We start from the raw sequence: 21852 nt of genomic DNA, 5'->3' as shown, positions 1-21852 counted from the left end.
TCGAGTACTTCTGTCTCTAGCTGCTAATCTTGATTGGCCTCTGCAACAATTTGATGTTAAAAATGCCTTCTTGCATGGTGATTTGAATGAAGAAGTATACATGGACTTGCCTCCGGGATATGGTACTTCCACTGGAGTTAAGGTGGTGTGTCGTTTGAGGAAGTTTCTATATGGCCTCAAACAATCTCCAAGAGCTTGGTTTGGTCGATTCACGACATTCATGAGGAGGATTGGGTACAGGCAGAGCAATTCAGATCATACCCTATTCCTTAAGCATCAGAAGGGTAAAGTTACAGCTTTGATTATTTATGTGGATGACATGGTGGTGACAGGTAATGATCTTGAGGAGATTAAGAAGTTGCAGAGTGCATTGTCATCAGAATTTGAAATGAAAGACTTGGGGAGTTTGAAATATTTCTTGGGAATTGAAGTTGCTAGAGGAAAAGATTGTATTGTGTTGAGCCAGAGAAAGTATGTCCTTGACTTATTAGCAAAGACGGGTATGCTCGATTGCCAACCAGCTGACACACCTATTGAGCAAAACCATCGGTTATCAGAAATTCCCAAACTTTCTCTTTGTCTTTGTTCTGTTTGACTCACATGATCCATGATCCATGATCCATCGTGTGCTATAGTCCATAGTTTTTTGTGGATATCATGTAGACAATTTTTTTTCTCTTTTCGGATAAAGTTCCGTATTTGGTTCCCACGGGATTGGCAAAACATATAACATATATCGATGTGTTTATCCTTCCTTGAATTGGCACAAATAGCCTCACTGAACATGGGCATCATTAGCACCACTACACATGGACATTGTTAGTCGCGCTTGAATGAGTGTGGGCATCAATCCCGTCAACAATATGTTCCAAGTTTTGTTCACAGAACACAATCACCAGGATGAGGTGAAGGCCAGGCTTTGAGAGAGGTTGTAATGGGCAGAAGATGAGAATCTGTGGTTACAAATTCAACATTCTCCTTTGGAAAGTTGGTTCAAACCCACTAACATTAAACCATTCCACTAATCCAATGTTAAGGTGGGACTGATTTGAAAATTGTTACAAGACTAAGCAAAAATTTAATGGGGATGCCTAACAAATAGTTTGCCAGTAACTTACATTTCTTATTTATATGCATGGTAAGAAAAGTAAAGGGGAGAGAATCTCCCTTTGCTATACTTCAACCCTTACAGAGAATGAGAGAAAGACTTGAATGATCAACTTAGTATCCTGTGGAAGAAGTTTAAAGAACCTCTTAATTTCAAACCCCGATTTTTCTGGTAATAATTCCAACTCAGATATTACAGAATTTGCGCCCACACTGCAAAAGAGAATGTTCGTACATAATCTACACAACTTTGAACTTCGTTCACACCCTTACAACTCATTGATTACTGTACCAGCTAGAGTATCATTTCACTTACAAGTAATTCAGCCTAGTCTCCCGCACAAGTGCAGTTTACTTCAGGTTATCACCATCAGATTGAAGACACGCACCAGTATATGTTACACGAGCAGTAAGGTCTCCAAAGAGTGTCTTTGAGTTTGTACCAAGTAAATCTGCAAGGTCATCCATCACAGCAGCTAAAGCTTTTCTTAGAAGGATATCCCTGCAAAATGAGGAACATAGAAGATGATAAAGGACAAAGTTAGGTGCCTAATGGTAAAGAAGCCATAGTGGTTTCCCCTTTAATCTACACAACTAGCCACACCTTCACAACCCTATTATAATTAGGTGTACTCATCTTGCTCTACCATATTTTGCAACAAAACTGACATTAGGAAAAAAAAATTATCAACAACATGCATGCCACACCATCCAAACGGAACATGATACCTGTCTTTCTCCTTCAAAACAAATCCTATAAACTCATAGAGAAGCTGGGCATATGGCATCATGATCTTAGACTTCTTGGTGCCCCGAAGTATACCAGAATAAGCTTCCAAGATGCTACACTTGAGCTGACTGCCGTAATCCAATAACTCATCATCATTGGAGTCCATCTGAGCACACAGCTCCGCAGCTCTCTGCATCATTGGCACTGCAGAGTCAACATACTTCTGAAAATTTTCCTCTATTGAGAGAGCTATGTCGCCAATGACAGAGAATATGGGAGGTTTGACAGACCGGTCGAGTGCTTCACTAGAAAGATTCATCAACAGAATTTGCATAATCCCATCGCAATACGGTACCACCTTGTACTTCAAGGCACGAACAATGTCGCCAACCACACCAACTGTGACAGAACAGGCTTGATAGTCCTTGATATTTTGCAACCCCCTCTTCAAGTACTTGTATAATTCAGGAAGGTACTTGCCAAACTCAGACCTAGTAGCATGAGCAATGGCACCAATAGCAAGCATGGCTTCCTCATGCACTGTAGAACTTCGGCAAGAAAAGACATTAAGAAACAAAAACATTATCCGGTCTGCCTGTGTCAACACAATGGACCTGGTTTCTAAATCATCGGCACTGCTAACTTTCTCGATTATAACCTGGTGAACTCCACCACTATGTCAAAAAATGCTTCATACCATACCCCTCAGACGACAGAAGACGTTTTTTCTGTGGTCTGATTTTTTTGAACGTCTTCAGACAACAGATTTAACTATTTATGTCGTCTAAATGGTATCAAAATCAACACCAATTCAACTTTTTCAAGTTTGTTATAATTTAGAGAATTCAGACAACAGATTCTGTTGTCTGAGTAAAGGGAAAAATTTATCGGGACAAATTTTTTTTTTTGGTTGAACGTACTAAAACTTAATGTGAACTATTTGCAAAAAAAAAAAAAAAAAAAAAAAAAAAAAAAAAAAAAAACAGCAGATGCCTAGCCTATACCCGAGTTTTCTCAACACTTGGTCAAAAAAACATAAAGTTTCTTTCTCAACCCTAACCACACGACAGCCGACCTCCTCTTCATCACCCTCATCCTCCGCCTCCGCTCCCATCCTCCTTCTCCGGCTCTGACGCCGGAGCTCCGCGGAACTCCACACTCCCGATCCAGCTTCTCTCTCTCCTTGGAACTTCCAACCCGTCTCGGCGTGAGGCATCTCTGCCTCTCCAGTCTTTCAAGCCCCACCCAGCCCCCACTGCCGAGCTCCTTGCCCAGCAACCTGCAACTAGAAAACCCGTCTCCTGACTTCGTCCCCCTGAAGGTAATGGTATTCTTCTCAGTTCTCACACTGACTCCGTCCCTCTCTCTCTCTCTCTCGTCTGCCATCTCTTCCTCGTCGAAACCAAATTGGAGCTCAGATTCTTTAGCTCTGAGCAAAATAAATCCGCTCCCCACGGATGGGTAATTCTCTCTCTTTCTTGATCTGTCGATTGCTTTTTCATTATTGCTCCCTCCCAAACAGAAAATCTGGAAAATTTATTGGAGAAAGAATGACAGTGTCTCTTTCCTCTCTCGTTGATTTTAACAACGTCGATCTCTCTCTGTTAGGTTCCAGTGTCTCCCTTCAATTAAGTGATTCAAAGTTTTGTTTTGTGCGTGGGTGTGAATTTGACTTAGGGATTTTAGGGAGGAAAGATTGAAAGAATTGGGGGCGATGGAGAAGGAGCTGGTGGAGGTGTTTGAGGAGGTGATGAAGGCGGCGGAACCCACGAAATCGTGTGACGGAGACGCCGAGGAAAGCAATTCCTTGAGCCTTGGCCCGGTTAGGGATTACACTGTTTATTTTCATTTCATGGATACTCTCGGCTTGAAGAGTAATTGCTTCTTTGAATCCTCTTGTAGCTGGAGGATAGATATGGGTCTCGAACTAACCTGTCATGTACAAGCCAAAGGTATAGAATTTCTATCGAGCTAGCTTCACCCAATACATTCCTTTATCAACACTAAGTTCTCTTTTTTTTTTTTTTTTGAACAATCCAGGTTATCGAATTTTGAGATATTTGTTGAGGTGGATTTGTTGATTAGTGGAATTAATCTGTTGTGGTTAGGTTTGTTTAAATCGTCGTCTCGTCAATTAATCTGTTGTGGTTTGATTTTTTTTTTGTTGGATTTTATATGAAGTTTAGGTTTGATAGCGAGCTGAGTTGAAGTTTTATGTAAATGAGTTTGAAATTTGTTCAATTTTGGGAAATTAGTGATTTTGATCAAGTTTAGATTTTGCTTTGGTGTGCTTACTGTTCAATTTATATAATGCTGGCAGACAATCTCAGTTGAAGGACAAAAGAAAAACCTCCAGACTGACTACATTTTGAAGTAAATTTTTGTACTAAATATTGGTTTTCATATAGATATTTATCTTTGAGGTTGGGTCCTGTCTCACATTTATGTACTGATAGAAGCTTCGCCAGTGAAACGGAAGATATTGGTTCGAGTAATTCTCAAGAGGGTGGAAAGTTCAACGATTATTCACCATCTATAAGTAAGGAGTTCTGTTTCTTTCCTACTAAGACTGCTTATGATCCCTCTGAGTCCACTTCAAGCATGTGGAATTCAGAGGGTGAAGATCGGAGTTTGGAGCCAACTTTAAAGAAGCGCAAAGCAACTTTTAGAAACAATGAAGAGGATGGGCAATTTTTCTGCCAGCCACCTGGCCAGCCCAACAAGTTTCCTGGTCGATTTACAGGGCCAGGTTTGTAGGCATTCTTTTCTTTTTGTAGTATATATGCTTTAAAGTTCAATATCTCAATATAAGGTTCTGAATCCTTTTATGAGAACTCTCTTCTTATGTAGCTCTGATTGTGAAATTTCACAAGTTCATGTTACTTGCTCCTTTTATGAGTCATGCTATATGATCAATGTAAACGTGACATAGCTTAAGGTTGAAACATGAAACTTTCTGCATATCTGACAGAAACTACTAAGATCAGCCAATATTGAATTACTTACATTTTTAAAGTTGAATGAATATGATAGAAACAAATTTGTGTATAAAAGATATGAGAATTTCTGGTACTGTTTAAGATGATAGCATATAGGAACTTCAATGTTTGAGGACTTCGCTGCAATACATTGGTTTTTCCCCAGAATCTCCTCTCCCCAAGCCAAAACGAAATATTAAGGAATTCTTTTTTTTGTTTTGTTTAGTTATTAACTCGACAGTTCCTATAGCTTAAATGTTGAATAATGAGATTGAATCCTTTTAGCTTTGAAATGGTCCTTAGAAGAGAAAACCTTTGCTATTTTTTTTTTTTTTAATGATGGATTATAGCTTTGCCTTGTCATTAGCTGATCTTCAGACTGAGAAAGTACAGTGTTTGAAGATCATTAAGATACTTTCAATTCTTCTAAATATTATCAATTCTCTGATGGTCTGTAAAGAAATCCTTTGTTATCAGAATGGTTTAGGGTTTATAGTGTGTGTACACTGCACACAATGGTTGTGGGGAAGACAGGCTGAGTTGGATCTGGGATGTATATTATCTCGTTGTGGTGTTTGGTGTAAGTGGAATGACTAGTCCATAGGAGAAAGTACCTGAAGTTTGCATTTTCTGTTTGTTGATTTCACATGTGGTCTGGGTTCCATCAATGTCTTTTGGAAACTTTTGCAATGATAGTTGTTCTCAGATTTACTTACGTTAAACTATTTCTTGAATTGGAAGCGCATAACTTGACATGTTCTTGCTGCGCAGGTTTACTAAATATCCTTTCGTAAGCTTCATGGCAGCCATCTTTCTCAAATGATTGTAAACCAACACAACCTTCACATACCTGAGATGACTGTAACACAAATAATCAAATTTTCAGCCTGCTGTTAATGTCTTGGAAGCAGAGCTGGTACATTCCTCATCTCTTTTGATATTTTTTTTTGGGTTAGTTCTTTATTTCCATCATCGAGATGTGAAGTCAGAGGTTGATTTGCTCATGCAGATATAATGCTACAGGTCAGCAGGAGAGAAAAGAAAGAAGGAATTGCTGCTGATCCAAATATTGACACTAAAATGAAGGTAACCATAAAATTGAATAGTTTTGCCTTTGATAAATTTATATTTTTGTCAAACATATAGACATTAACATATATAATGCTGGCAGACAATCTCAATTGAAGGACAAAAGAAAAACCTCCAGACTGACTACATTTTGAAGTAAATTTCTGTACTAAATATTGGTTTTCATATAGATATTTAAGCCCTGAGAACTAATTGGATTAAAACAATTAGCTGTCATGATTTCTCTCTGCTTTTGATCTTTCAATATGTTGCATAAAGTAATCAAATCACTTTGTGTAAATATGAATAGAACTTTGTGATTCATAGAAACATCTCCTTCACTTCAATCAGCACTTCTTTCTCCATTTCATTCATAATAGTCAACACCATAGCAACATGCGGGTAATCTTTCTAGTTTGGTTGATATGTGACTTGTTTATATGTACACACAGATGGGTTCACAGTTCAAGGGTAAGATACTAGAAGATAACATGGTTGGCATTCTAAAGCAATGGCACGGTGATGTGAGGAGGAAAAGGAAGAAGGAAGAACAAGAATCACAATCTGCACACGTCTTCTTCCATGGAATGGAGCTCCATGAGGCACAACATATGTATATGCAGATTTCTTTACTTCTGGTATGAATCAAATTAGTTATATATATTTGAAGCCTACTTAGTGTAACAACAACTTTGAAGAATTGGTCAAAACAATAGAGTACGGCATTTTGGATCTTTATTCCCCTTTAATGAGATGGACTTTTGGTGTATTGTAGATTACTTGTATTGTATTTTGGATGATGTTGGCTAGGTTTAGAGTTGGAACTATGGATTGTATTTTGGATGATGTTGATGCAATTAATGAAACGTAGCCATCATTTTCAATGCAGATTTTAGTCCAATTTTATGGTTTTGATGATTGTAAATGACTGATGTTGAAATGGTTGAAAGGTAATAGATATATGCAGGTTTATGTTGTATCAAGAAAATAGAAACAACAGAAACAAATGATCATCTGTTGTTTCTATCAAGTTCAAACAACAGAAAAGTAAAGTTCAAATAGCTCTCAGACAACAGAAGTAGGTGTTGATATGTTGTTTCTATCACGTTCAAACAACAGAAAAGTAGAGGTCAAATAGCTCTCAGACAACAGAAGTAGGTGTTGATATGTTGTTTCTACCAACTTCAAACAACAGAACATAACTAAAACAATGGTTGAAAGTGCAAACAAACAACAGAAAAATGAGATTGAATACTACTTCAGACAACAGAAATTTGAGTAAGACTATACTCTAAGTGACATTCAAACAACATAAAACAACTAAAACTGTAGTTGGAAACCAAATCTAACCACAAGAATCAAAATTATCTGTGGTCCAAACAAATCTCAAACAACATAACTCATGGTATAAATGTTGTTGCGTACGAAATCAGTCAACATATAACTGTCATTGTTCTTCAAATCAGACGACAGAAGCATCAACTAAGCTTAATATTGGTTCAATCAAACGACAGAAACATCAAAAACTCCGTCATCTTACATTAACTACATCGACAGTTATTTTTTGAATCCGTTGATGAAGTGAATTTCCAACAACATTAATATGTAGTGGTATGGTGTTTCAGACGACAGATAGACTCCGATTCTTCAATATTAGGTACTTCAGACGACAGAACTTAAACTGAATCTGTCGTCTGAGTAGCTTATAAACGACGGAGAATATCTGTCGTCTGAATGGCTTAGAGACGGCAGCCACTTAGACAACAGATTTTTACTTCATCAGACGACAGATATGGTCTGTCGTCTGAAGCATTTTTTGGCATAGTGCACAAAGAGAAGCCTGCAAGTCTGCTTGCTTTTCCTTGCCATCTGATGATACAATCTGAAGCTCTAAAGTCTGACTCAACCTCTCCAAAATCACAGAGAGTAGTTCTCTTATAATCTGTGGTGTTTCGGTACTGCTGGAACACCTCACTACCTCGTTTAATGATTCATATGCAGCAGACCTCAATTTCGAATCATCCACATCTGCACGACTAGCACCAAAAAGAAGACTTTCAATGATCCTAGGGATATATGGCATAAAAAAAGATGAATGCATTCCAGCTTCCTCATAGCCCTCAGCAAGTGTATAAATCGCCCGACACACCTTAGTTGCAACATTTGGAGCATCACTAACGCTCTTCACCAATATATCTACCACTATTGGAAGATTATCGGAAGTAATCACTGAAAATCCACCAACAGGACTATGCAAAAATTCAAATATACGACCGAGAGTCCATGCAGTAGTTTCTTTGACTTGGTTGTTTTCATCATTCATTAAGAAAAGCAAGTCATCTATAAGTTCACGGACCAGTTCACAGTATTTTAATAAGACCCCAAGATCCTGATAGATGGTTGAGCCTTCAATAATTGCACCAAGTGCAAAAACTGCTGCCTCCCGACAATGCCAATCTGGTTTCACTCTGTTATGTTGGCCGATTCCCTCCTCATGCTATAATAGATATAATTATTAGATGTAATCATGCTAGGCATTTAATTATGTTGGACATATGCTCATTATGGGTTGGACTTTAGAGAAAAGAAAAAGAAGAAACAGACATGTTGTCTGAGAGAAAGGAAAGAGAAAAGCAAGCATGCGGCAGAAAAGAACAAAAGAAAGCAAGCTTCATGGCAGAAAAGAAGGTGTGCTGCCGGCACCTTGTGATTCCTTTCACAATCCTTCATAAGGAGCTGGAGAAAGAGAAACCAAGAAGTTCCTATCATTCTCAAATTCGGCAGAATAGAGAGAGAGAAAAGATAGAGAGAGCTAGAGACAGAGAGTTGTAAAAGGAGAGAAAGAAAGTCCTGCTTTTACAATATCCTTGTGAGAGTGTATCCAAGAGTGTTTCTCTTGAGAGTTTTTCCTCTAGTGTTCTAGAGAGATTGGTGATTGTAATCCCATTTTCATAGTGGAAGTTTTTCGGAGTTTGTCCCGTGGTTTTTTCCCTTCACCTTGAAGGGTTTCCACGTTAAATTTGGTGTCTCTTTGTTGCTCTTTATTTGCTATATTGCTGCGTACTCTGTTAACAATCCCAACATGTTAGCCACCACAAATGGAATCACAAGCGGTACAATGACAAACCCAACAGTTTGGGCAACAAGTTCTAGGCATTTCTTCCCAGCCATTGAGATATTCCAAATGTTGTCATCCTGGCTTACATTTTCTTCCTGCATCAGCAAAGTCTCTAGCAATATTGGAATTAGAGAAATTCGAGATTTTTCTATAAAACGTGAATGGGGAGGCACAAAGTCCGGTAAAGAGTCCCAACAGTTCCTGTCAGCTGTCTCATACTTTTGCAATTCTATTTCTTTTTCACAAATGGAACTCCAGAACTCAATTGCTTGAAGGGCAACAGGTTCTACATCCCCTTTTACCGCATTTGATGTAAGCTCAAAGAGAGCCTGCATGTAAGTCCCAAGCACAGAATAGTACATAGAAGCAATTGAGGCAGGGCACTCAAAAGCAGCCTGCCTAACCTCTACCTCCTTAGATAAGGCAGTCTCACAGATCATCTTCATGATGTAAGTTCGTTCCATCTCATTTTCAAAGTTTGTCTGAGCAAACTCCAAGGCATTACATAATGCCCTTGTTGCAGCAAGACGGACTTCAGAACTGTTCTCAAGATTCATTCCTTGAATTACAGCTGTAAGAACAGAGTTTACCTCGTCTTGCTGAAGATCAGGATGGGATATTTCCTCACATACATAACCAAGAGTTTCCAAAGTTGACTGTTTCAAACCAGCAGAGCTATCGCGCTGAATCATGTTATTAAGCAAATGTCCAATTAGCTCAGGCCACTGTTTCCGGGGAACATCAATAGAAGCAACTTTGGCAAGAACTTGGGCAGAGGTGTGGCTTGCCTCTGGCACAGATGACCCAAGTGTCTGTAAGAGCCAGCTCTTGATTTGGGATTTAAATGCAATATCAATATCCATCCATTGCTGAGCAAGATGTTTCTTCGTAACAGAATCTTTGGCATCTAGTAAGTTCTTAAAAACAATACCAGCCAACCTTCGGGATTCAACTGGCTTTTCATTGTTTGCTAGCTCAACCAACAACAACAGAAGGAAAGCAGGTAGGTTTTGCTCTTGAAATTTCCTCAGATTAGATTCTGCTTCAGTACGAACTCTTGCATCGGCTGATTGAGCTGACAATAGATACTGAGTGATCTCCATGGCCATTTCTTTCCACAACGCCACAAAGGAAATCACCAAAAGGGATATATAAGACTAGATAACCAGACATGAATTATTGCATACATAAGGAACCTCCAAAATAAAAGCTAACAAGACATCCAATAAAAATAGCACCTCAATGTAAAAACCGTGTATCATTTGTTTTCCTCTTATCTGCCAAATGTGATTTCAAACCTCACCAAACAAAATGCAAACAATTGACAATTCCAGTTAACAGAAAAGTATCGATTTCTGTGGTACAATGCTATAACATCACAAAGTTCTGAGAGCCTAAAAGCTTCGCTAGTCATGATATTCAATCTACTTGAGCAATAACACAAAGCATCATTTCACAAACAATGAAAAAACCATTCCCCATTCTTCTCATGCAGATCTGCCTGGTAATTAAGCTAACATCTATAATCCTAGTATAAGAACCAAATCAAATCCCATTCAATACATCTCAAATCGATAAACCCCAAAATAAAGGTTAAACCCTAGAAATTAAGCCTCAATCTAGCACAACATCCACAGTGAGCTTGAAACTAACAATGAGCATAACTTAAAAAGCCTCATACCAAACCCTCGCAACAAAATCGAAACCCTAATTCCACTAAAGCACGCTGGATACTAATAGAGAGCGAATCAATTCCAAACATGGAATAGAAATAAATCTATACACAGAAACTTGAAATAGAAGCTATACAGTGAGAGTGTAGAAAGAGAAATACCTCCAATAGAAGCCGATGAGTAAAATGAAGCTCTAAAACCCTACTCGGCGACCCTAGAGTTTTTAAGAGGGAAATCTAGCGCGTGTGAACGCTTGGCAATTTTTGGAGGGAAATCTCTCTCACGTGTGAAATTTTGGTACAGAATTTTTTTTTTTTTTTTTTGGAGAAGAAAAAAAACTAATTACAACACGATGGTAGAATCAGAACTTGTACCAATGGTACCTATATATGTATGGGGCAGACTACTAGTCAGAGATTGTACATGGTAGAATCAGCAGGGGCCTACAATCTAGGTCAATAATTGAATCAATTGAAATCACTAAGTTTAGGGTATTTGAGGTGCCGTTTGGTAAAGACCACGAGTGGGAGTGGTCAGAGTTGGAGGTAAATAATTTGGAGAATAGAAATGTATTCTTGGGATGTGAAAATTCTTCATTCTCTGTTGATGGCTCAGACTACTACTCTGGATGCAAAGCCAATTGTATGTACTTCACGATTAAATGGTTTGAGTGGCTCTCACTTCCGAATTAATACAAACTTGGATCCGGCTGTTTTTATCTTTAACATGGAAGATGAAAAGGTGGAGCGACTTTCAGTACCTAATATTTTAGAAGCACCACATACTTCATGGAAACAACCACAACCACCAAGTTCGTTGGTGAAGAAGAACTAATGCGACTATAAGACATATGCTTCCTTTTGTTTTACATTAATGTTTATTCTTTGGATTTTGGTACTTTAATTGTACCTGTTTTAATCTTTTGTTTCCTAAAACTCTGAACACTAAACACATGCTAGTCCTTTATTTTGTGATGCTAGTAGATCAGCAATGCTCCCCAGAGCAAATTAATGGATGATGCAGAACCATATTGAATCAGACTGAAGTGTTTCAGCTCCCCCCGCGTTCTTCACCTTTATAGCATCCTTCTAGGCTCGAGTTTGCCTTTCCACCTGAATTGATGTTGTGTGGATATGATCCGCAAGCCTTTGGTTTCGGACTGTCTTTGTAAGCGTTGCAGACGTACCTCACAAAATTTAGGTAATCCTGCATCCATATATAAAGAGTTCAATAATATAATCTCTGTAAGAGAAAATGAGAAATACAAAGAGATCGACAGCAAACGCTTACATCCTTCAGCGGTTGTCCATTAACAACCACCCATGGGACGTACTCATGAGGCGGAACAAGGTGGTCTGTTTCTTTAGCATTTTCAAGTATAAGCTGCATCCCATTCATTTGGTAAATGGTTAGCACTATAATTGAGATATGTAGACATGAGCTTTAACTTCTTTTTTTTTTTTTTTTTTTTTTAATGAATAAGGGATTATGCGATATTAGCTCCTCGGAGGCAAACGATGTAGGGAACAAGTCCCACCCTCAATCCCGAAAGAGATGGGTTTGCCACACTCTGGGAACCCACCGTCCGTCTCCTTATTAATGTATGAAGAAAAACAACAATTAATGTACGTGCTGTAAAATAGTATGAACTAGCTACCTTCTTCTCATATCCACTGCGGTAGCAATTTCCCAAACGATCCGAATCCATCTTAAGTTTTACACAACAAGATTCCCAAGCATATTCTTTCGAGGAGTGCAGTCCTTCAATAAGTTTACTCTCAAGACAACGAATGAACTTGAAATGCCGCTTCTGCATCAGATACAAGGAGATAAGATGTGAAGAAGATAAAGTAAAACCATATCTACATTGTTCTGGAACAATTTAAGTTATCCTATCATTGTTACTGTTATAATGTTTTTGTAAGACCTATTGTACTGGCAAAAAAAAAAAAAAAATGTGATAGTTGCAATATTCACCTTTGATTTATGGTAAAAAAAAGATGGCCTTACCACGTCTGACCAGAGGTGGATTGCACAGGCTTCTATACTGTTAAAGTAGCATTCGTCTGGGCCATGCTGCAGAATATATATGAAGCAAATGGAATGATAATTATCCAAGATTCTAAGCACAAAAGAATATATATATATATATAATAAAGATGGTGGAGAGGGAAATTGACCTGGCAAACGATGGTCTTGTTAGGTGCTTTGACCTGAGCATTTCCATATGGAACTAGCCTGAGGTTGACAATGCTTATGAGATCCCCTTCGGGATCGAATAACTTAGCTGCTAGTTCATTTACAATGAAGCTCGCACAGGATGGGCATAGAGTTTCATAATACAGAGAGAGGTTAACTTTCTTGGATTCAAGGACATTGACGCCGTTATCTTCAAAAGAAGGATAAGATGCTTGAATGGACAGCACGGAACTGAGAACAACAAGGGAAAACAAGAGCTTAAGAGAAGCCATTACTGAATGCTTAGGTGGTACCCCGAAGCTACATGAAGTATGCATATATATAGCTTCCAGCACTGTTCTTGGGCTCGAATGTTAAAATGCGGGCTCTGACCATAATGGCCTTCTTGATTTTGGGAGGTATGAGTTACTTATGACCACGTCTAGCATGAAAGTGATATTTACCTATATTTCTTCTTCTTTTAGCTAAATGTGTGGAGTCGTGGAGATGACTAATATTATGCTCTTAATTAAAGTCATTCGCTTTAATTAGTTGATAATAAGAAGGTGATAGATCGATGAGTGGGATAATGATATTGCATTGCTCCATGATCGTGATGGAAAACTAGCCAAGAAGACCATTAATTGTAGAGGCCGGGATAAAGTGATAGCTAGCATATCGATGTCAGTCATGGTCTTTGTGCACTATCTTTTGAGTCTTCATTACATTTAAGAATCAGAATCCTCTTAGAGACTCAATTAGCATTGCATTGTCTTTTGTTTGCATAAAACATACTCTGTAAGTCTGTATTGGACCATTGCAACTCAGTGTGCATGAAGATGCATGCAATGATTTACATCAGATCAGTACTATATATAGACACTTAATTAGCAAGTGCTTATCAGAACTCATGTATAATGAACTAGCTAGGCGCGTGCGATATGTTTGTATGGACAATGATTTACTCAAACTTAACCGATAAAATGACTACTGATGACACATTAAGTCAGGTACATCCTCTCACAACGGATCAACCCCATCCATTTTTCGCTTGCAATCACTCGTGTTCATAAGAGATCCCAACAGTAAACCCAGTTCATAAGATCCCAACACTAAATTCAGAAAATTAAGTTCTACCATGTTACGAATAAGTTTAGGAACAATAATTGTTGTATGTTGTATCAAGTCACGTTTAAGAATTCTCTAGTACATATTCCGATAATAAAAAGGCATGGCCCCAAAAGATGTATTTGACTTGGTCAACCAAATAATAAGTAAATTACTGTACAGTAACTCCCCGAATCATAAATGAGTGATTTCGTTTTAGCGAAACTATCAGAACGTACATATCAGAATCTATGATCCAAAAACATTTTTTTCTTCTTCTATTGCATAGATCATTACAGGAGAGCAGCCTTGAAAGATTTGGCGAAAGCTTCAAGGTCTCTCAACCCTTGCAATGGAGATCTAGCTTCACCCAATACCTTCACAATGGCACTACCAACAATAGCACCATCTGCCCCCCAGTCGGCCACCTGCTTCACATGCTCAGGCTTCGACAATCCGAACCCAACAGCCACTGCCTTGTTCGTCGCCTCCTTAATCTCCCTCAAGAGACTCGGAACTTGTTCGTTCACACGTGGACGAGCCCCGGTGACCCCCACCGCACTCACCAGGTACACGAAACCCTCCGAGGCTCGGACAATGTCTTTCATTCGACATGTTGTAGTAGTGGGTGTGGTTAGCAGCACCAGCTCAACGTTGTTCTTCGCCGCTTCATTTCTCAAGCGTTGTGTGTTTTCAAAAGGGACATCCGGAACCACAAGCCCACGGACGCCGGCTTGGCTAATGATGGACATGAAGTTTTCGATGCCATGCTTGATAATAGGGTTATAGTAGGAGAATAGAGTGATAGGGCACGACAGTTGGGGAACAACATCTTCTAACATTGAGATGATATTTTTGAACTTTGTCCCTCCTGCCAAGGACCGTGACGCTGAAGCGCGTATGACCGGACCGTCTAGTGAGGGATCGGAGTAGGGTATGCCTAGTTCAATTACATCGGATCCACAAGAATCGAGCACCTTCAACGCTTGAATGGTTGTTGAGAGATCTGGATCACCGGCGGTGATGTAGGGGATGAATGCTACTTTCCCTTGTGATTTCAATTTTGTGAAAGTTTGTGAGATGCTATCGGTAGGGGCACGAGGGAGGGTGAGAGTATCCCTTGGATTTAGCTCAAGTAGTTTCTTGATTGGAAAGGTTAATGCTGTTTGGGATGGAGAAGGAAGATGATGAACTGGGTATCGAGGTTTCTTCGTATTCAGTTGAAGAAAGCCTGAAGTAGTAGTAAGTTTAAGAGAAGTAGGAATCGCCATTGAGGAAAATGTATGTTTAAGCCGGGATGCTTCTCTGGTATATATGTTACTAGCTAATTGTGTAATGGTGCGATATGATGAGCCATACGTACACTTATATACTGGATATGTGGGCCAGAATGGTCAAACATGAAACATCAGCTCAATTGCATTTGAAATCTACGCGTCAAAAACTTCCTTTTCTTAACAACATAAACGTGAAGAAATTTTACAAGCAAGGGCTTCTTAACAACATAAACGTGCTTCTTAACAACATAAACGTGAAGAAATTTTACTACCAATTGGTACCCAATATGTAGCTAGGGAGCTGAGTTTCAAATGGTAGGTAAATCATCCCATCACAAATATCAGTTTCCTAAGTCCACTGCTGACCGCTTAAACCAGGAAAGAGGGGAAGAAGGAGATCAAGTTCAGCAAGACTGCGACTGGGATCAGAAGTTGGTCAGCAATAATAGAGGCTAGCTACAAACATCGTGAGACCTATAGTTGCTTTCAGTAAAGCGTGTACTAAGAATATTAAGGACATGCAGTGGGCCTGTTGCCTGTACCAAGTGGCTTTGAAGTAATGCACGTTTTACCTGAGAAGTTGAGAGTTGAAAGTTCAAAGTTGAGAGTTCAGACATACGTCACATTATGAATATATAATAGTCTGGGACTTTGTTGGGGACTCTAGCGAACTATTTCGTAATATCTAGATAAGAAGAAGAATTGTAAATAAAATCTGGAAAAATTCTTTACATCGACATGATTTATTTCTTGAGTAAATTTTAGTTTATTTTCTTGATTTTTACATTCTAAATCATGCGTAAATTACATTATATCTTATCTCTTAAAAAGATATACCTATTTTTAAAGAGACTTATTAACAGGGGCGGATTCAGGGGGGTCGAGTTTAGGTGACTGCCTAACCTCGAAATTTAAGATAAATTATGGAAGTCTCTTTGGTCTTAGGGTTTGGCAGAATTCTTTTCTGAATGAGAGAGCAAGAGGGTTGGGGACAATACCCTGCATGTCCTTTATGTTTCTTTTCTCCAATAAATACGTCGCCTGGTAGTTTGAAATCTTTAATTAGGGCTAAGAGTCATAACTAGGTTTAAATACAATTAAATATAAATAACACTAGAAACTGTTCCCACCCTATGGGTGTAGAGAAGTGGGTGGTCACCTGTCTAGAAGTGGGTAGTTAGTTTCTGAAAATAATAAACTTTCTTCTTAATTATTTATTTAAGTTTTGACTTTTTTATCTATGACAATTAGAAAGATATATAAAGTTATTTAATATTTCAGGGGTATAAAAGTAAAAAAAATTAGTTATGATGAGCAAGCACTCTTCTCTTAAATATAGTATAGATAATATTTTTCAAAGATATAACATACGAGTGCTGGCATCAACATCACTATTCTACACTAGGTTTAGAGAATTGTGTATTTCTTTAAATATTTTTTGTATAAACATTTTTCTTTTTAAGATAACATAATATTTATACTTTTATAAACAACAAACTATACTTCTCTCTTCGTCCCTTGATAATTTTTCTTTTTGTTTTTCATAATTTTGCTTTAGTAAGTGATATCTATTTGTGCTCCAATTTTCATGTATGTAATTGCTACATATTGAAGAGTTTATGACTCCAATTAAAATATAAGAAATTTTTCTTTGAAAACCAATTATAAAGAATTCTATTCCTAATCTTGCCTTACTTGAGAAAGATTTCTGGATCCGCCACTGCTTATTAGAAATATGATTCGTACCCTTTTAATTATAGAAAAATGATGACTAATTATTTTAAAATATTATGATATCACTTTATTCAATTACACAACAGTAGCTGCATGTAGTAATCTTGGTAGAAAACTTTATCTCTTACTTAAACTACATATACATCGAGAGAAGACTTGAAAGACTTGGTGAAAGTTTCAAGTTCTCTCAATCCTTCAAGTAGTTTCTTGATTGGAAAGGTTAATGTTGTTTGGTATGGAGAAGGAAGATGATGAACTGGGTTTTGAGGTTTCTTTATATTCAGTTGAAGAAAGCCTGAAGTAGTAGCAAGTTTAAGAGAAGTAGGAATGGCCATTGAGCAAAAATGTATGTTTAGCTGGGATGCTTCTCTGGTATATATGTTACTAGCTAGTTGTGTAGTTAATGGTGCAATATGAACCATACGTACATTCATATTCTTGATAAGTAGTGGACCACAATGGTCAAACAGGAAACCTCAGACACGAAATCTACACGTCAAAAACTTTCTTTTCTTAACAAAAACGTGAAGAAAATGTTACTCCAATAGGCTTCTGCAAGGGACTGCATTATATTACGAAAATACGAACTAGATATGACATCTGGACTATCATTGCAGCTCCAACAAAGCATCTTTTTTAAGGTTTTAAGACAACTGAATACTTCTTGTGAATTGTGATATCACATGGTAAATACGGGTACGAAATCTTTTATGTTGTAGAGTATGTGAATTTTTTTTAATTTCAAATTCAAATTAATTACGTCAAAATTTTGTACCTGCTGAGATAGGTTCATGGTTTTTTTTGACTGGAATTAGGCGATATTTCGATCTCATAACTTCAATTTGTCCACACTTACGTTCGTGCACGACACAAATTGTGCATGCATGATGCACGTGCTCAAAACAGGACTTGAGGATTGGATTTTAAACTAGCACTGTACAAGAATACAAAATATAACAAACAACGTGAGACGTAGAGTTGCTTTCAATAAAGCGTGTACTAGGATAATTAAGGACATGTAGTGGGCCTGTACCAGAGGAGCATGGCTTTGTTGTAATGCACGTTTTACTTTAGAAGTCGAGAGTTGAAACATACGTCACATTATGAATATATATTACGCATTAAATAGCCTGGGACTTTGTTTGGAATTCTAGCCAACTATAATGTATTTTGTATCCCTAGATAAGAAGACTTACAAATGAAAATCGAGAAAACTCTTTACATTGACATGATTTATTTTTTGTCTATATTTTATTATTATTTTTTTACTTTTACACTTTAAATCATGTATGACCTTAAATTTTTAATTTCATCACATGTGTCTCTATTTTTTGTGTTATTAAAAATATATAAGGGTAAATTCATTCTATAGTACCTGAGGTATGCCCAATTGGACAGTTTGATTAGAGGACAGTTTGGTACCTAATGTCTTACTCTGTTAGACCTCGTAGTACTTCTGTTAATATTTGTCGTTAAAATTAGCCATGTGGCGCGCACGTGACTAACTTTCAGGGTTATTTTTGTAATTCCAATTCCAACCCTTCAAAATCAGACTTTTTTTTTCATTTAGTACTTACTCTGATCCAAAACCAACGAAGAGCGAGAAAGAAAGAAGTCAAAGAACCCAAATCTCTTCTTGCAATTGAGATAGGTGGAATGAAGTACGATTCTCATCTTTGTTTAAAGTATCTACAGTGTATAGCAATATTGATCACCAAAACACTCTCATTAACAGCTCCATTCTCACTACCATAACCATTCATCTAGTTTATGCACAGATGCCATTTCGACAACTACTTGAACTAATTCTCTATCACCTTCACAAAACACTCTGTGACATGCAAATCTGTATTCACCAAACCAATTCAATCAATTCTATATCCATTTCTTAATTCGATCAGTTTCCAATCAGTTCACACCCAACCAAACTTTCGACAAGGAGATAATCAGTTGAGCAATTTCACTCCAATAATTTGAATTACCTTGGGCAATCAGGTACAACTCAATCTGGGCAAACAAATTGTATCAATGATGAACACGGGGGACTCAAGCGAAATTCGAATTCACCATTTCCACCCACTCGACAGATTTAGCACAGACATGAAAATTGCGGGATTGGATACTCTCCTCGTTCAGCGATTGGATGATCCAAGGCCATGAGGAGAGGATTCCGGTACGCTGCCTTATCACCGCCGGACGGAGGAGTTACAGCCGGGTCAATGTTTCGGGTCGTCGAGTCGAGAAACGGGTCGAGAGTTCTTGAACCGTCTGGTTGATCTGATCGAAGGTCTATATATAGTCCCCATAATAAATTTTGAACTGTCCAGATTAAGCGGTGGAGAAATTGAATGGCCCAGACTGAACCACGACAATTTCCATTTTCCTTAAATTATTTTCTATAATTCCAAAACTTCAGAAAATCATATAAATTAGCTCGGGTGTCTGAAAAATTTCCTGAAAATTCTTCCGACCTCATCATGTCGACTACTTTATTATCAAACCCTTACTTTGAAGAGGAGGGAAAATCAGTGGATTCATAGAGAATAGTGCAAAAAAATCTAATTTTAAAAGGTTGGAACTAGAGTTACAAAAATAGCCTTAATTTTAACTATAATATTGACAGAAGTACTACAAGGTCTAACAGAGTAAGACATCAGGTACCAAACTGTCCTCTTTAATACATCAGGTATCAAACTGTCCAGTTTTTTTTTTTTGGTTCTTGACCAAAAGCCCCAAAATGAGTCAAAGTTATCCCACTTACCCCAGCAACAGATTTTTATTCTCACTAACCCAATTTAAAGAGAAATGACTATTCTGCCCTCTGCTTAATTAATAAATTACATACTGCCACTCGAGCTTCTCATCCCCGATCTCTCTCTCTCTCCTCTCTCTCTCTCTCCCCCCAACTGACCTCCAGCTCCGGCGACATTCCAGCCCTTTCGGCATTCGGCGCTTGACCCAGGCGCTCTGGACCCAGCCTCTCCGGGGTACGACGTAGGCCCTCCGGCGCTCGATCCAGCCTCTCTGGTGCTCGACGAAGGCTATCCGGAGCTCGATCAAGGTTCTCCAGCGCTAGACCAAGGTTCTCCGGTGTCGATGAAGGCTTTCCGGCGCTAGATCAAGGTTCTCCGGCGCTCAATCGGAGCCAACGCCAGAGTTTGATGTTCAACCGGAGCCTGAATCTAAACTGGAATTACAACTCGGAACCAGAGTCGATGCTGCAGATCCGATGATGGAAGAGAAAAGCGCCGGCAGAGCTGGAATCGTTGACCGAGCTGGAATCGCGTTGATCTCCGGCGAAAGAGATCCGTTATCTCCGGCGTTCGCCTCAATTCCACTGCTGCCCGCTGCAAATCAGTCATCTCCGACGAGATTCGGCGCTCGAGCTCGACCTCCGGCGCTCAATCCAGGCTCTCCGGCGCTCGTCACAGGCCGGTGGCAGAGGAGAACGTTGATCTGGTGCGTCGGTGGCGGAGGTGAACGACATTTTGGTGCCCAGAGCTTTTCTCTGGGTACCCAAGTCAATTTCTTTCTTCTTCTTTTTTTTGGGCAGAAGGTTAGAATGAAAGAAAAATAAATAAAAAAAAGTTCTATTGGGGCAATAAAGGCTTGTTAAAGGTCTATTGGGGAGCAATAGACGTCTATAGGAGAGCAATAGGCGTTTTGGATTGATGTAATCTTTTTTTTTTTCTTTAATCAAAGTTTTATTTGTCTAAATTTAGAGAGATTAGTTCCCATTCTGGCAATTGAAAGTTCTATTAGGAGCCAATAGACGCCGCCTAGGGTTTGGTCTCTTCCAAGACGATTCATGCCTTGTCCGACGGCGCGTCCTTGGGACGTTGTCGTCGGACGGGCCAGAGAGGACTGGGTGTCCGGTGGTGATGGCCGGAGAGGGGTCTGCACGTTGAAAGCGACGTCGCTTGGAAGCGAGGGGAAATGAGGTAAGCAGAGGCTGTGGGGTGATGGAATCCGGGTTGGGATGCGCGATCTAATTCCAGATCGCAGCGTCTTCTATCCCCGAGTACGGACGACGAAGGAAGCGGCGGTGGGAAGGTTCGTTTGAGCAGTGCGGACGACTTGGAGGGTGAGACCCGACCCGATCTCTGATCGCGGTAGAATAGTCCGGTGGCAGGGTTTCGGCGGATGGTGGGGGTTGACGTCGCTTTCTGGGTGGTTGCGGTTCGTCGGGGATGAGCTGCCATGGGTGGGGAGTGGAGGAGGCGCTGGTGGAGGAGTGACGGCAAGGTTGCTTCCGGCGTGGGCTGACGGCGTGCAGATCTCTACTTGGGCCACATGGTTTTTGGGCCAGGGTTTGTCTAGGCCCGGTTATTCAGTTTTTGCTGTTTGTTTTTTATTTTTAGGTGACTTTGAGTCCTTAATAAATTCCTACTATAGGATAGTAGGGCGAGGTGGGCGTCGTCTCGGTTGGTGCACTTTGAGTGCCGTGTCTGGCCTAGGACGGCAGCGAGTTCCTTGCATCGTCAAATGGTCACAGCCTCCTAGTGGCAGGATGAAACCAATTGTCATCGGACTTATTATCCGATGGCAACATAGTGAGAAAGTTGTTCTTATTAGAGTATTATGGCTCCGCGTGAGCATTATCTTTCCGGTATGTCGCCAAACTTGTAAAGCAAATAGAGTAGCCAATCGTGCACTCTTTGCTAATTGGTGTGTTTTAGAATACACAAGATTAGTTGAGACTTCTGATATTATTTCGGGATGTTCTATTTTGGTTTATTGTAAGTTGGGGTTTAGGCATTATGTCCCCCCCGTGTATTCTATGGTTTCATTAATGGTTATGGCTTAAGGGCAGCCGTTTAGCCCTACCTCAAAAAAAAAAAAAAAAAAAAAAAAAAAAAAAAAAAGGAGCCAATAGACGTCT

At 39.1% G+C, this 21852-nt stretch overlaps 2 protein-coding genes, 1 long non-coding RNA gene and 1 pseudogene across 4 annotated transcripts; 1 reads left to right on the top strand and 3 right to left on the bottom strand.

The window, feature by feature from the left end:
* Positions 1-1172: 1172 nt before the first annotated feature.
* LOC133722765 (importin subunit beta-1-like) lies at positions 1173-10622 on the bottom strand (annotated as a pseudogene).
* LOC133721003 (uncharacterized) lies at positions 4254-6758 on the top strand. Its single transcript, XR_009852041.1, has 4 exons — positions 4254-4586; positions 5587-5731; positions 5825-5901; positions 6336-6758. It is a non-coding gene; the product is annotated as an uncharacterized LOC133721003 (long non-coding RNA).
* An 898-nt stretch (positions 10623-11520) lies between the features above and the next one.
* Positions 11521-13152, bottom strand: LOC133720997 (gamma-interferon-responsive lysosomal thiol protein-like). 2 transcript variants are annotated; one of them, XM_062147493.1, is made up of 5 exons: positions 12855-13152; positions 12652-12750; positions 12332-12484; positions 11965-12057; positions 11521-11880 (listed from the first exon to the last, which is right to left on the bottom strand). In XM_062147493.1, the coding sequence occupies exons 1-5, from the start codon at positions 13143-13145 to the stop codon at positions 11725-11727; spliced, it is 792 nt and encodes a 263-aa protein (XP_062003477.1). In that variant the 5' UTR covers positions 13146-13152; the 3' UTR covers positions 11521-11724. The 2 variants fall into 2 exon arrangements, with proteins under 2 accessions (XP_062003477.1, XP_062003478.1); XM_062147494.1 differs by having other exon boundaries at positions 12685-12750.
* Positions 13153-14071: 919 nt separating this feature from the next.
* LOC133720996 (tryptophan synthase alpha chain-like) lies at positions 14072-15314 on the bottom strand. Its single transcript, XM_062147491.1, has one exon. The coding sequence runs from the start codon at positions 15228-15230 to the stop codon at positions 14253-14255; it is 978 nt and encodes a 325-aa protein (XP_062003475.1). The 5' UTR covers positions 15231-15314; the 3' UTR covers positions 14072-14252.
* Positions 15315-21852: the final 6538 nt, after the last annotated feature.

The sequence above is a fragment of the Rosa rugosa genome, chromosome 7 (genome assembly GCF_958449725.1).
Source record: "Rosa rugosa chromosome 7, drRosRugo1.1, whole genome shotgun sequence".
NCBI classification, from domain to species: Eukaryota; Viridiplantae; Streptophyta; class Magnoliopsida; order Rosales; family Rosaceae; genus Rosa; species Rosa rugosa.
Note: the sequence above shows the minus strand (reverse complement) of the source record. Positions and strands in the feature narration are given on the sequence as shown.

Coding starts and splice junctions, on each gene's coding strand:
- LOC133720996 (XM_062147491.1), bottom strand. CDS start 15,230: ATGGCGATTCCTACTTCTCTTAAACTTACTACTACTTCAGGCTTTCTT.
- LOC133720997 (XM_062147493.1), bottom strand. CDS start 13,145: ATGGCTTCTCTTAAGCTCTTGTTTTCCCTTGTTGTTCTCAGTTCCGTG. Junction 12,751..12,854: donor ACAAGACCATCGTTTGCCAG/GTCAATTTCCCT, acceptor TATATTCTGCAG/CATGGCCCAGACGAATGCTA. Junction 12,485..12,651: donor TTTTTTACCATAAATCAAAG/GTGAATATTGCA, acceptor TATCTGATGCAG/AAGCGGCATTTCAAGTTCAT.